Here is a 16346-nt window from a genome sequence, read left to right on the forward strand (position 1 = left end):
ATAAAATGCATCAAAGTTTCCACAGAAATATGAAGCAGCACAACTGTTTTCAACATTGATAAGAATCAGAAATGTTTCTTGAGCAGCAAAGAAACATTTCTGAAGGATCAGAAGACTGGCGTAACGAAGCTTTACATCACAGGAATGAATTTCATTTTAAATGTATTAAAATAGAAAACAGTTCTTTTAAATTGTAATAATATTTCAGAATATTACTGTTTGTACTGTAAAATAAATGCAGCCTCGGTGAACAGAAGAGACTTCAAAAACATGAAAAATGTTGAATGAAAGTGTTATTCATGTACAGGTGAATATCATAATTTAAAAATAAAATAAAAAATTAAATAAAAAAAGTTACATTCAAATAAATCAATAATAATTATGTTTTGCATAATTTTTATTATTATTTTTCATTTTATTTGTGTAGTTTAATTTGTATGGTTTAATGCAGCTTTTTAGAAAATCTGAAAAATAAGAGAGAGAAAAAAACACTAAAAGAAAGAAAAATGTGCAAGCCAATAATTTATGGACATTTTAATGCCAGTTGTCATCTTTAAATAAATAATTCTTCCTTTGATTTTGAAGTGAAAATGCCTAATATTAACTTTGTCAGATTCACTCTTATATGCCTCTAGTAGCAGTGATTTATCAATGAAACGAATAGCTTGGAAACTGCTCAGAAATGAATAAGAGGCCAGTGCGCAGTCATTTCCTTAACAACCATTATTTTGTCAACAGTTCCTCACGGCATAATCATATCTGGTCATGTGACATAATGAAACGCTGCATAATAACCAACACAGTCATCTGAGAAATATGAAGCCTCTGTAGTTGCTCATAACTAATGGGTTCTTCATAACTAATGGGATCTTCCACTCGTTCTTCTGCTGATCATGTGAAATAAATGAGTCACATTTAGTTTGATTCATGTTGTGTTTACTTGTCAGCCATGTTGTAACCTGTGTGACGGGTCATGTGATGTAGATCCCACATGCCCAGACAAGCAGTACTTGGGAAGCTATTCCTGAAATGTCATTTGTTAGAAGATACTAGTTATTATTTCTGTATTGTAGCAACTGTAGTTATTCTAGTCCAAAAATGAAAGTATTGTCGAGCAAAGCCTTGTTATTTACTGTAAATAACTGCATTTTCTTCTTTCAGATTTGGGACACGGCGGGGCAGGAGCGCTTTCAGTCTCTGGGCGTGGCGTTCTACAGAGGGGCGGACTGCTGCGTGCTGGTGTACGACGTCACGGCGCCAACTACATTCAAGACTATGGACAGCTGGAGGGACGAGTTCCTCATTCAGGCCAGTCCTCGTGACCCGGAGAACTTCCCCTTTGTTGTGCTGGGCAACAAAATCGACCTGGAGAACCGTCAGGTCGGTGTGCAGACTGGAACGCCTTGGTTTTAAAGGGTTAAAATTCATAGAACGAGTGGATTTTCAATGGCTGATATAATATAATGAGATGTGCACTACCGTTCAAAAGCTGGGGATCAGTAACTTCTTTCAAAATTATAAATGATAATAATAGTCATTGAAAATTTAGGAAAATTGCTAAATCTGTAAATAATTGTCCTTGGTCATAAATTACCCCGAAATTCTATTTTCTAATTCTATTTCTATTTATCAAAGAATCCTTTTTTTTCAAAAAAAAAAAAAAAAAAGGGAAGCAGCAAAGCTGTTTTCAACATTGATAATAATCAGAAATGTTTCTTTAGTAGTAAATCAGCATATTAGAATGATTTCTGAAGGATCATGTGACACCCAAAATTTTAATGGTAGTCTATGTGAAGGACTTTTATTGGGCAGTGATCTCATAAATAGGCAAATAGGCAGAATTTGAACTGGGAACATTGTCGGTCAAGAGCACATCAAGTGACTTAATAAAATATTATAAGCCATGTTGTAATTCATCGTTTCATCCCCAGATCCTCTGTTTTCTGTGCAGGTAACGACAAAGCGAGCTCAAGCGTGGTGTCAGAGTAAGAACAACATCCCCTATTTTGAGACCAGTGCCAAAGAAGCCATTAACGTGGACCAGGCCTTCCAAACTATCGCTCGCAATGCTCTCAAACAGGTACAGGAAGCTTTGAATACATGTCTTCAGATTGATTTCAGAAATACCATTCAACAAAATCAAACTGTTACAAATATGTCACTTTTAATAAGCTTACTCATCAGCCACAATACTGTTTGATAGCAGATGAAAAATACTCTGACAATAATCAGTCATTCATTGCTTTGTTAAAATGAAAAAAAAAGGAAAAGGGAAATTGTGTCTTGAAACAATTTACTCACCAAACCTATAAACTTTCTCTTATAGAACACAAAAGGAGACATTTAGTAGAATGTTCATGCTGCTCTTTTCAGTACAAAAAACTCCATACAAGTAGTTTGTACAACTTGTGCTATATTCTCTAATCTGATCCAATAAATCGGATAGGTGTGAAGTTTTTCATTAAAATCTCGGTAGCACATTATTTTACAGTCCTGTTCCTCATGTACATACTATGTACTTATTATAGTAATTACAATAACTATGTAATACCTAGGTACTAACCCTGAACCTACCCCTAAACCTAACCCTACCCCATGTAGTTACCTTATATTACCAGAACTTTCTTAGATAAATACACTGTAAGTACACTACAACCAAAATCTCATTTGTGAATATTCAGATGTGCTGTATGAAACCGATTTATTGTTGGTGATGTTAGAGATTGAGAATATTAGACTTAAATATTGGTATTTTTGTCATGCGAAACCATTTTATTGTTAAGTTTTAATAATATATGATAATATTAATAATATGAAAATAAGTAATATGAATTATTTTTATGACACTTGTCCTTTTTTGGATGATTTGAGCCACTGCTTTCATTGTATGGGAAAATTTAACATGAACATTCTGCAAAATTTCTTCTTTTGTTTTATGTCAGTTTTTGAATGGCATGGGTGAGTAAACGATTCAGAAGGTTTTGGTTCCCCAAAGAACCTTTCGGAAAAAAAATTAAATTAACCTTTTTTTTTCTCAGTTTGAAGAACTTCTAGATAAACTTGTCTACTGTTAAGAATCTTTTGTGGAATGAAAACATTCTAAACTTTTAAAAATAAATAAAGGTTCCAAAAAGGAAGTGATGCCACTGAAGAGCCATTTTAGAACCTTTAAGTTAATAGTTCTTAAAAGAACCATTTTTTAGTTTGAAAAACATTATAATAATCTGAATCTTATTCCGCTATAAAAACCTTTTGTTCAATGGAAAGTTCGAATGAATGGTAAAGTTTCTTCATGGAAGGAACCATCAATGCCAATAAAGAACCTTCATTTTTAGGAATATATTTAACTGGCTGGATTTTGTCGTTAAATAAAAACTAAATCTGAAATGAATTGAACTTTCAGGAGTCGGTGGAGACGTATGACTTCCCTGACCAGATTAAACTAAGAGACGACAGACCTGTGTCTAGCAGTGACGGCTGCAGCTGCTGAAGGAAAGACCAAACTGGGGACGGGAAGAGAAAGAGAAAGAGCCAGCATGGGAAAGGGAGAGATCCAGGCCTGTTATTCTAGCACCCATCCTCCCCTTTTCCTCCTTTGAAACCTCCAGGGTATCAAATGCCACATGTGAAAGCTGAACATCCATTTTCTTGCTGAACTCCAAGTACATGTGTGGTATGATAAACTATCGAGGAACAGCAAGACCAATGTGTTGCGTATCCTCTGACATTGAGTCCTGCTATCACTACAGCTGTCGCTACTTCTGCTGTCTGAGCAATTTGATTTTCTTTTCTCAGAAATGATTCTTTGGTCTGCTAACTCGTTGTGCCTTTTTAATTCTTACTGTTGGTTATTGATATCAATGTTTCACTCATGCTGAATGAATATTCATAAAAAAAGACATTACATATGTAATAGGGCTGGGAAATATAATATTAATAAAATGTTTTATCTGACATTTAAAATCAACTATGTTTACACTTTTTTTACACCATAGCTTCTCAGTAAAAAAAAAAAGAAAGAAAAAAAAAGCATAAATAAGTTAGGAGTTCTTCAGATCAGTTAGATTAATTTGATTTATCACTCAAAAATGACTATGGAAGTCCCCGTTTCACATAATTTAAAATGTTTTAAAATTTAAAAAGTAGGTTTTACCTGTGTCTATGAAGGAAAAGGGTGTGGAAAATATGGCTTGATTTTTTTTAAACTAGATTATTACTGCAATTTTTTTTTTTTTTTTTTTTTTTGTTTACTTCAGACATTTTTAAAATCCACTTCACAAAATTGCCGTTTGTTTGAAATGATAGTTCCTCTAAATAAATAAATCATGGCAAATGACTGATGTCAAAAGATAAAAATAACAATAATATATATGATTTCTTCACTCATCTCCCAGCCCTACTATGTAACTTGTCATGAATTAAAAAAAAAAAAAGAATATGTGGTAAAAGTGCATTACCTTGAACATAAGGGTACTTAGATTTTCTAGGTTGACTTCAACATTAAATCTGAAATCATTTTAGTCTTAGTTGGACTGTAATTACTGCAAGTAATTTTTTTAAGCCACTTAATTGTCTCTGTAACATATTTCACTCACACCAGTTATAATGTTGAACAAAACGTACATTTTTGGACATATAGCTGTTGAGTATGTCAGTGTGTTTCATGAAGAGGTCATGTATTAAGTAATCAGGTTAGAAGCACACTTGTGGTGTTACATCATGCTTAACCCAGTGTTTTAAATTGCCTTTGGACATTCACATACTATGCTTGTATTCATTAAATACAATTTTAAATGCCAAAATGCAAAAGAAAAAAAAAATGTGGGCATCATTTTTATTTTGGCCAAATGTAAGAATGACACCAAAACCAAAAAAAAAAATAAAGATGAATTTTCATCCAAGCCTTGGCTGTTAATTCCACATTTAAAAACAAAATGATCAAGCTGATTAAGAACACTTTTTATTGTCTCAATAATCTGCACACAATATTTACAAAGTTGCACTAAAAGCAGCACTGGTTTCCTCTGATGGAAAGCAACGGCCAGCATTGTGGCCTCTTGTAGATCAGAGAAGCCTCTTCAAGTCCATATGAATCATCTCACTCCCTGACCGTGGCTCGTCCACTGTCTCCATCAGTCTAGTGTGTTTTAGTCCATGTATGAGGTATCCATGCCTTCTGTCTCCGGATGCAGCAGACGGCTGGCCAGACGCTCAATGTCATCAAGACTCAGCTGTCTGAGCGAGCGTTCATAATCCTGACCACAAGAAAAGACAACGTTAACCTTGGTTCCTATTAATTATTATTGACATACAAAAAGATGTTCCACTATTCTAATCATGACCAATGATTTTATAATACTTTTACAGTGTTCACTTCTTACGCATCTAACACATCATGTAATATTGTTGCTTGATTCTGCTTTCTACAAGACTGATGCAATCGTAAGTAGTGTTGTTATTGTTCACAAAAACTATTAAAAAACCTTTTGGTTAAATGTAGAGATGCACCGATCGACCGGCAAAGGAACCGGAATCAGCTGATTTTCCGGTGACTGGCCAGTCAGTCTGCATATTCCGAGCCGGTCTGTTTTGATGTCTCAGATACACTCACATCTGCATGTAAACATGCCGCCGGCATGGAAGTTCTTCACTGTGAGTGAAGAAGACACAAAGTTCGCAATCTGTAATACGTGTAGAGGCAAAGTAAACCTTGGGGGAACCACAGGGCTCGAGTAATGCTTGTCCGGGACTAGGAGTGTGCGATATAAATCATCTGTGATAATAGCGTAATTGTTGTTTTAACGATGTGCGATTATCGAGTACATATCGCCAAAACCTAACAAAACACAGTGCACGCATACATTACGTGATAAAGTAGGTTAGATTAGTGCAAGTGCGCATTTACAGTGCGTTCTTTCATTGCATGATTCAGTCTATTAAAATGTGTTTAGAAAGATCACACATTCAAGATATGGGGGCAGAAAATGTGTATTTATATCATTTCATATAGTTCATCAATCACACGAAGATTGCTGTTTTTTCTTGTGATATTGATTTTATACAACAGTTCAATAAACGAGAAGTCAATATTAAGAATTATGGTTTGGACACCATATTGCCTGTTTTTGCTCTATTTCGTGAAGAAAATTATATTCCAAACATAGCCACAGCACTGTTTCATGTCTCTGAGCAACATGACAGAGTTTTGTTCCTGAATGAATCATTCGTTTCAATGATTCGCTTCAATAGCAATGACTCACTTATTAACAGTGACTTTTGCTGCCACCTACTGGCAGTTTCACATTTAAATTATCTTTTTTTATATATATTTTTATAATTTCAAATATCAGTATTCTATGGAAGCCCATTTCAACAAGGTTATTTTTATCTCAGAATTTTGACTTTTTCTCAGAAATGCGAGTTCATGCTATTACAAGTTATAAAGTCAGAATTGCGAGTTATAGAGTCAGAATTGCGAGTTATAGAGTCAGAATTGCGAGTTATAAAGTCAGAATTGCGAGATATAAACTCGCAATTACGTTGTTGTTTTTTTATTTAGTGGCAGAAATTGGCTTCCATAGTATTTAATGTTTTATGTTAAAAATATCAAAACATTATGCATTTGTCACTGGTTAAAGCACTCGTCCCTCTGAGCTGCATTAAACATTGTGTAAATGCATCTAAATGCCAAGATAAATTTTGTTGATAATGATTTAATTTGATTGGTACCAGGCCAAAGGTCTTATTATTCAAATTCATTGGTAAAATGTAAGGATTTGACACAAACGATGCACACTTTTAGAAAAAAGGTAAAAATGCCTAAGAAAAAAAAAAAGGTAAAAATTCATTTAAGCTTATTGGAAAAAAAATGAATTTCTATCACTGTTGAGAACTGACCATCACACAGAATATGAAGAATATCGAAAACTTTACATAGTAGTCATCAGCACAATAACACACTCAGCAAAATATCTTCTAATTACAGTTATCGATAAAATCCCAAAAAATACTGAGATATCATTGTCAATATTACACACCACTATCTGGGACAAGTAGATTTTTTAAATGGGCAAGTAAGAGAGAATTTAACTTGCCCGACCGGACAGGAAGCCTGATTAAAATATCAATAGCAAAAATAACTATGCAAGCACTGAAACTTGCGCAACAAAAATGTTTGCGCTAGAATGATTCTTATTTTATTGCATTCAGTGTAAAAGGCGACTGATGATGTACAGTATTTGTTGTGCCAGATGAGGCTCGCTCAACCTATCCTAGTGTGAGAAAGAGAGACCTGTGCAAAAATCAGAACATATGAGCGCAACAGCACACACAAAGTAACTCAAAGAAAGTTATAGATGCATGCAACGCTAAGAAAAAAAAAAAAAAAGATTTATAACATATGATATAGGTAAGCAACATTACACGACCAAGATGTTTCCCCGAATAACAACGCAAAAGTGACACTGATTTTATACAATAGTAGTTTAATAAACAAGAAGTTAAAATTAAGCGACTTACATTTCAGACAGAACATTAGTGTTGGGAATCGAAAATCAATTCCTATTCCAGAATCGAATGCTTAAGGTCAGGAATCAGATACTTGTTGTCAAATTAAAATTTCAATTCCACCTATCGATTCAAATGCGCTTTTTTTTTCTGCCAGGACATTGCTCGCTAATCTAAGCGCTCCAAAGTTTGGCTACATTTGCGATTAGAATCCAAAAAAGCTGTAATATCTTTGATAGCTAAACATGTTGTAAGAGAGGTGTCACCACCAACATGACAAAGCACTTTAATTTAATAGATTAAGATCGCGAACACGATTCAAACACCAACATGATTCTATTCCTAAATTACAATGATTCATCTGTTTCATTCCTCAACCTTTGATGTGTGCGATTACAATGTTGTGATCACTTGCTGGTTCATCCGTGCAACATACGATCACATCAGTGGGATTTGAACATTTAAATTTGCGTTCGCGCTGCCATTGACCTAAAGAGAGCAGCTGTCTGTCATGAATGAAACGGCTTCACAGTCTTTTCAGCCACAAACATTCTAATCACAAACATTCTAATCACAAACATTCTAATCACAGAAGTACTGCGATAAAAGTTTATAGTTCAGATATAAACTGTGTGTACGATGTGTATGGTATCGATTAAAATAGAGTAAATCACCTTTTGAAAGTAATTTGACACTTCAAATGAAGATTTATCATTATATTGTTATGCCAGTAGGTGGCGATAAGGGGCTGTTAAAATGTATTTGTCTTTGAATCAAACAAGAGATTCGTTAAAGAACACTGATTCACCCAGTAATGAAACAAGTACATCTTGAGTGAGTTATTGAATCATTCATTCATAAATTACATGTGATTTTGTTTAATTGTCTAATATTTTATTTTTTTCTTTAGAATCAGGAGAAAACCACAACTTCCATTGAAAAACTGGAATGTGTGCGCATGTCTGTTAAGTCCACGAGACTGTAGGGAGTCCCGTTTGTAATTTCACTCAGAAATGAGGCATTGATGGCGCATAGAAAAGTCCAGAAAGGTGGCGCTCACAAGCACCTTTCTGGACTTTTCTATGCGCCATCAATGCCTCATTTCTGAGTTGATCAGCTGTGTGAACAAATTGGTTGAATGAATGAATGACTAAATGACTCATTAAAGCAGTCTTTTGCTGGCACCTACTGGTGGTTTGGTTTTCATATTTAAACGTATCATTGCATTTTTACCAACATTTCTTAATCGTATGTTCAAAAAATTATTTAAACCATTAATCCTATAAAATTATTTATGAAGTTGCAATTTTGTGGTGTAAATGCATTTTTTGCAGGCATTCTTTATGAAACAGTAAATACATCTAATGCCACTTCAGATGGAGATCCATGAAAGATGGAGTTTGTTGATACTGATTTCATTCAAATAGTAACAATTCTACAGTTTCTTATTATTCTAACTGAATTAATTGAAATAAATGTAAGAATTTGATGTGAAAGATGACATTTAATAAGGATAGGGGGAAAAAATGACCATTTATAAACACAGTGTGAAACGACATCTGTTTTGTTATATACAGCAGCTCATTTTCATTTTTAATTGTTATTTCTTCCTCTTTCCAGTCACAAATCACTTAATTTTGAGAGTTGTTTAAGTGAGAGAACATTTGTAATATATTTTTAAATTTTGTAAATAATTTTTTTGCATTGGAAAAAAGCTGTTTTTTGTGTGTATATACTGTCAATTATAGTTCTTAAACAAAATCGGAATTGGCAAAAATCGGCATCGGCAGGTCACTTACAAAAAAAAAAACCAAAAAAAAAAAATAACAATTGGCCACATAGCACAATTGCACAATCGGTGCATCTCTACTTAAATTAAATAAAGCTGAAAATAAAAAAAATTAAGACAAAATTTAAATGAAAATTTGAATAGCTCTGCCAACTAAGTGAAAATAAATTTTAGATGAAGTACTAAAATTACTAAAACTATAACTGAAATTAAATTAAATTATTAAAACTATAACTGAAATTAAAAAAAGCAAAATAGAAACTACAAATCTAAAAATAAAAAGATCATTTAAAATGTGTAATACAATAACAGTATATAAAAAATAAACACCCATCAAGAAATGAATCTCTTTTAAAATAAACAGAATTATTCTAAGAAATAAAAGCAAATGTGCACAAGTTTCTTGGGGCCATTGTAACCTTTATCATGCTCACTTCAATACTTTCTATATATATATATAGTCAACATTTGAAGTGGATTAAAAAGTTAATCAAAGTTGTCCCAAGACAAGAATGCATTTTTGGTTTAAGGACAACTTTGACGAAAGATTTTAAACCACTTCAAATGTTGACTACCATATGTATAAAATTACTCTAATAAACACGCTGTCAACTTAATACAGAAGTAAATATTTTCCAGATAATACTTTAATTGTTTCTTTGGAATTAAAATAAAATATTTTTTATGTAAACGTTTGTCTTTTAACATTGATTTTTTTCTTCCCCACACATAGCACACATGGGTCTTCTTATAGCCTCCATATTAGGGATGCCCTTTCTAAGTCACTCGCATTCAGATTACAACAAAGAGTAATAAAAAGAAATGGAAATAAAACTATTGCAATAGAATTTAATTTAGTCTTGAACGTACTTTAATAAGTTGCTCCTGCACTTTTGCTGCGTCGGCTGGGCTGAAATGTTTGGCCAGGACAGTTGACAATAACTGCCACACACCACCGCGTGCTTTATCAGGACTACTGCTGCTAGCTCCCACCGCGCCGCCACTCCTCTCGCCCGCCGGACGCACCACCAGATTCAGCTTGGCCTCCGGACCGATGGAGTAATCACTCAACCGGTGTTCATCTGAAAACAGCAAACCAAGCGTCACAGTGACGTACACACACAACACACCTCACGCTATGACTGGAATGTCTCAGAAAAACACCGCAGGAGGAAATGAAAACAGTGCTACTCTAAATGATAAACACATGTGCTAGCAAAGAGTGCTTTTACCTGCAAGTGCTTTTCCTTTATACAGCAGTCTCTGCTGACTGGGAGGGATGTTTAAACGCTCGGACACCAGCTCTTTCACTGTTGATACCTTTTCATTTTCTGTCACCTGTGCACGAAAAGAACACAAGTGCTGACAAAAGCACTGCACAGTTCATACAAATATCTATCTATCTGTGTGTGTATATACAGTAGATAGATAGATAGATAGATAGATAGATAGATAGATAACTGATAAAATAATGAAATGATATGCACACTGCTTTCTGTGTGTCAGTCTAACTATACATAATAAAACAATAATTACTGAAGGATCACATGAAACCTGGTAATAGCTGCTGAAAATACAGAATTATTTTAAACATTTTAAATTGTAATATTATCATAATAGATTAGATTCAACTTTATTGTCATTGCACATGTAAGGTACAAGGCAACGAAATGCAGTTAGCATCTAACCAGAAGTGCAATAAGCAGTAAGTACAGAACATACAGTGTCTACAATATGTACAATAACTATACAGATAAGTATTATGGACATAATTTACAGATTTTAAATACTATCAGCATGATATACAGATAGGTGTACTATAAACATACTATACAGATGGATTATGTGAAAGTGTTTGTACACTACAGGCAGAACTATGAACATATGAACATAATTTACACTATCGCAATGGTCAGTAAAGTGCATAGAAAATATTCCAGTGTGCAAATGGATTATTCAGTGTTTCTGGATGAACAGACAGTAGTGCAAGTAATAACAAGTTTACTGTTTTTTGCTCTTTGTAAATAAATAAATCGAATACTGTACTATAATATATTTTAAGTACTGTAATATTATTATATATCTTTGTAATAAAAGTAATATTATATAATATTACGTTACATTAATATGGAATAATATTCTAATACTTGATTCATAAAATCATGATTATTCCAAACTTTTGACCTGTGGTGTAGTTTTTTTTTTTTTTTTGCAGTTAATGTTTATTTTATTTCAAGTATAATTTTTCTAAGGTTTTAGATTTGTGTTGTGTATATAGATATATTAATTAATAAAATAGACACAACATCTATATACCTTTACAGCCAGTAACTCTCTAACGAAGTTAAGCAGCTCAATTGGTTTGGTCGTGGACAAAATAACTGTCTGGAGAGTGTAAATCATTTCTAATGAGCTGCAGCAGACTATATTATTATCTATAAATTACTGGCCAGGACAAAACAAACCTCACATACACCGGAGTGATGGAAGCAAGCCGCAGCACGCGCTGTGCTAAAGCAGCTAGCAGCCACATTAGCGCCTCAAACACCTCGCGACACTCACGCTTACCTGAACATTACACTCTTTCCCTTGAAGCGGCTTTACTGTAAGAATCATCTTCACATTTATACAATTAAATATAAACTAAAGACTAGATAAGTGTCTCGCTGAACACTCGTGAACTACCAGCCGACGTTTCCCACGGACATGACGTCGATCACACCGGATCTGCGCATGCGCGGGGAACGCTGCGCCTCACCCAGAACAAAGACCACACTGTGTGCTTTTTAATGACCTGACTTAAATCAAATCACATAATTATTTTATATAAAAATGCATATTTTTTATAAAGAATACTAACATTTTGTATTGTCAGTAAAATGTAATATGGCTAAATCTCGCAAAATACAGAAAATTAAAAACCATAGAAAGACTATTGTCCCTGTCTGAGCTGAAGTAGGACACAGAAGAGGACAGGAGACCTCCAATATGGGGTCATGAAGACAAAACCAATACCAAATACACTTGAAACAGACAAAGACCATAAAACTCAGATTCTGGATTAGAATTTAATTTGAGACCCTGATCAAGGCCACAGCAAGAAGACACACAGATACGAGGTTCACAATAAAGACGCATAATTAAGAAGGAAAAATATTTTATTGAACCGAATTACAAGGCATTATAAACTCTACAGTCAGTTGATACATCATAAACAGAATTTGGCTTACATTTTAAAAATTGCAATCTTTTGTCACTGATTTTTACTAAGAAACTCTGATGATTTATTTATGGAGACAATAAATCTTTCCATAGGATTTTTAACACTAAAAGCATGCTTGAGTCAGTGTATGCAAGAATTATACCACTGAAATTGTCAAAACCTCCCCCTCCTGATTCTTCACATTAATTTTAAATACATTTCAGAAAAAAAACATTAAGATGTTTAAGTGCTAATGTTATAAAGACTAACTTACGGAAAGAAATTCCTCAGCCAAGATTTTAGAAAATTGCTGATATATATACTGCAGGCACCCTAATAATTATGTCAAGATACACACCAAAAGAAAATTAAAGTAAAGTTACACATTTGTCTTCATTGTGTGAAAGAAAACACATTGCAGCCTGCAACACAGGCAGCATATCCTAAATCAGGGGTGTCCCATCCTGCTCTAGGAGTGTCTGATAAGTGCTGGAGTTCCTAGAGATCAGACCAGACGCAGCTGAGAGACGATATCAGGGTGCGGATCTACTGCTGTAACTATCCTGCAGAGGTTAGCTCCAGTTAAACACACCTGAACCTGGAGCTGAGCTCTGCAGGACGGGACACCCCTGAATTATAAAATCAAATCGAAGCAGGATTGGCGTTTCGGAGAGAGAGGGTGAAGAGAATCAACTGTTATTTCCGGCAATCTGTGAAAAACAAAATACATTTAACATACTGTGACTGATAAAAGATTGTACTAAAAATAACTGAATACACGAACCAACATCACTTGAAAGGTATGCTAGATTACATAAAGCCTTTAAAAAAAAATAAAAACAATCTTATCAGAACTTACTGTTGCACGTTCACATGTCCGGTTCTACCAGAGAGAAAACAAACATTAGTTTCACTGTATTATTTCCTTTAAAAAGTAGAACATTTCATTTGTATCATCACATAAGTCCCAGTCTGAGATTATCATCAAATTAAATTTACAAAAGTGATTTCATATACACATAAAGCATATTAAATGCAAGCAAAGTGTCTACTTTAATGTTTCTAATAACCTCTGTGAAATAAAAAAAGGCCAAAATATGGGTAAAATTATCCATCGGCATTCAGCATAACAGATATATTTATGTAAAAATGAAACAACACAGTTATTCTGACCTGTACTTATTAAAATATCTAAAATAAAAAAAAAGTGGCCATAAAGACTGGTGAAGATTTGAGATGACTATTAATTAGCTGTTTACAAATAATGACGTCATAATTTATAATTTTGCATATTGTTGGATCTGTGTGTTTGCATAGTAATATATCATCCCTTTCAAATATTTGGTTTTAAGGACATTTTGTTTTGTTTGTATGATAGTTTAAATGTGTTATGTGACTACTTAATGACTCCCAAAACTATAATTAACATGAAAGAGAGAAATTAACCTCCACAATCCAATAGACAGATGTCTATGAAAGTGGGAAATACTCAAACAGCTCCTAAATGAACCAGCATCTGACCTTCACCTACCACTTTCTGTTATTCATCGACAGTGAAAATCAACAGCAATGGGGCTCATGAGATAAAGACTTCAGATGTGTTCTCACCCCACGTGTAGATTTTTGTGTTGGTCATGTGCCGGACTCTGCAGCTGTACTCCTCTCCCGTCTGGGGGGTAAAGTCAGCATGCTTGGTCAGGTGGAACTGCCAGCCCTGCTCGAAGGCCAGGTCGGTCTGGTGGCTGCCCGGGATCTCCACCCCGTTCCTCAGGAGCTCAATGGTGATGTCCGGGGGGTGAAAGCCACTGACGTAGCAGATCAGCACGTTTTTCTTCCCATACTCTCCAGGGTTGCGGCTGTACACCTGCACTTTGGGGTCAGCTAAAAACAATAAAGTTTGAGTACTGTTCATTCTTATATACATGTACTGTATTGCATGTATTATGTATGTAGGCTATCTTTTTCATTCATTTATTCATCCGAGCATGCGGATCAAAGACAAAAAGGGATTTTAGAATATGAACTCACTCCTGTTAATTTTAATTTTTTAGACTATGATACAGTTTTACCATAATTTACAGAAGACACCCACTAAAATGCCTTTTAGAGTAACAATAGTTCATATAATAAAAATCCTTCCAGGCATATTAAAAATAAGAATCCTTAGATTACATTAAAAGACGCTATTAAAGGATCACAGTGCAACCCACAAAAACAAATTCATTGGCATTTGACACAATCCTTCAAATAACTTTTGTCAACAAGAAGTTATTATTCATTCAAAATATAATACAATTTAGTATAATCGTGTATATATTTTTTATTATTATTTATTTATTTATTTTTAATAAGTACAGGTCAGAATAAGTACGTTTTCGTTTTTACACAAATATATCTGTTACACTGAATGACGATGGAATGTTATTTCACCCATATTGTGACATTTTGTTTCACAAAAGTTATTAGAAACATTTAAGTATTCACTTTACTTGCATTCAGTGTGCTTGTGTATTAAATCACTTTCATAAATGTAATCTGATGCAGGCACCCTCGACTTTGACCCATGTACAGTATGTTTATCTGTTTAGGAGTAGTTGTTTGTTTGAAGAATCATTTCTTAAAGAAACAAACAAACAAAAACTGAGTAAATATCATGATATCATGTGTCATATTAATGTAACTTTTTAAACACCAATCATTAATATCCAGTAAAACGAGTTTTTCTATCACGAGTGGCTAGAAGTGAAAGTGAAAGTAAAATGTTCCGGGGATTTCAGACAAACACACATGTCTTAGACATGTTTAATTCTCTGGACAGATTTTCACAAGCTTTTTAAAGTTATAAAAATACTTTCTTCTTTTTTCAGGGTTTTGCACGTATGCTTTTCCGTGTTCTCCATAGCAGATGAAAGTACGTCATACACGATTTAGCTTGAAAAACATAATATTATTAAAAAAAAAAAACTACTGTGGGATTCAAACGTGTTTGATGAAGACTACACGTAAGAATGGGAATATAAGAGATTAATAAAAATAAACGTAATAAGAAGAGTAGATAAGAACGCGTCAGAAAACAGATTCTTTATACTTACATTGTTTGGCAAAACAGCTGGCGCTGAGAAGCACAAGAGCGACTACAGCGAGTTTTAACATGGTTAAAATGTGATGTCCCGTGATGTCCCTGGTCTCTATTATTCTTTTCGTCAGTCGAGTTCACGTCTGGCTTCCTGGAGCCACAAAACACTGCCTACGGAAGAGGACAAACATACGGGACAACAGATTAAACCCCGCCCTCAAACTTGATTTTTAACCAATCATGCATTTTCTTTCTCTGTTACTGGGTGATTATGGCGCTCTAAAGGTTGATGGTGACTCTAGTATTAATAAGTGACTTTTAACATCACACTTCACATTTCATCTTATGCAGTAAATTGCTCTTGTAATAATTCCACTTTATGCAGATGTATAAGTTTGTGCAGTGTAGTGCTTACTCAAATCAGGTGAAGCATCATGCAGAAGTTTCATTTCTTTACATGGCGGCCTCCATGAAACCACCTGCCCAACATAAAATGCCTGCTTTTTTTTTTTTTTTTTTTTTTTTTCCTGAAGTGCAAACCACGCCTGCAGCTGACTCTAAAGATGTCATTGGTCATCTCAATCACATGCTAACTGCCCAAGTTACATAAAACTGAAACAAATAACCCTAACCTGGGGGCCTCAAAACACAAATTTTCAACATGTATAAGTTCTTGAAAACAATTCCTGTTTAGTCTCTGTGTACAATCATGCAAGTTTGTGAAAATGATGATGTCATGTGCATGCGAAGGCTATTACATGTTCAGTCTATAG

The 16346-nt window shown here is 34.2% G+C and overlaps 3 protein-coding genes across 3 annotated transcripts in view; 1 reads left to right on the plus strand and 2 right to left on the minus strand.

Annotated features, from left to right (window-relative positions):
- Nucleotides 1–3963, plus strand: part of LOC109100413 (ras-related protein rab7-like) — a 5352-nt gene extending 1389 nt beyond the window's left edge. The window contains exons 4-6 of the mRNA XM_042730183.1: nt 1162–1380; nt 1952–2080; nt 3404–3963. Coding sequence (XP_042586117.1) covers nt 1162–1380; nt 1952–2080; nt 3404–3490 — 435 coding nt within the window. The 3' untranslated portion in view covers nt 3491–3963. The remainder of the gene's footprint in view (nt 1–1161; nt 1381–1951; nt 2081–3403) is intronic.
- Nucleotides 3964–4938: 975 nt separating this feature from the next.
- On the minus strand, nt 4939–12052 carry ubl4a (ubiquitin like 4A). Its single transcript, XM_042730184.1, has 4 exons — nt 11864–12052; nt 10528–10633; nt 10166–10377; nt 4939–5255 (listed from the first exon to the last, which is right to left on the minus strand). The coding sequence occupies exons 1-4, from the start codon at nt 11909–11911 to the stop codon at nt 5148–5150; spliced, it is 474 nt and encodes a 157-aa protein (XP_042586118.1). The 5' UTR covers nt 11912–12052; the 3' UTR covers nt 4939–5147.
- A 383-nt stretch (nt 12053–12435) lies between these two features.
- Nucleotides 12436–15757, minus strand: LOC122138278 (beta-2-microglobulin-like). The gene is made up of 4 exons (XM_042730186.1): nt 15590–15757; nt 14106–14378; nt 13357–13380; nt 12436–13207 (listed from the first exon to the last, which is right to left on the minus strand). Exons 1-3 carry the CDS (start codon nt 15648–15650, stop codon nt 13367–13369), a joined length of 348 nt encoding a protein of 115 aa, XP_042586120.1. The 5' UTR covers nt 15651–15757; the 3' UTR covers nt 12436–13207; nt 13357–13366.
- Between the last annotated feature and the right edge of the window lie 589 nt (nt 15758–16346).

This window comes from Cyprinus carpio, chromosome B8, assembly GCF_018340385.1.
Source record: "Cyprinus carpio isolate SPL01 chromosome B8, ASM1834038v1, whole genome shotgun sequence".
Lineage (NCBI taxonomy): Eukaryota > Metazoa > Chordata > Actinopteri > Cypriniformes > Cyprinidae > Cyprinus > Cyprinus carpio.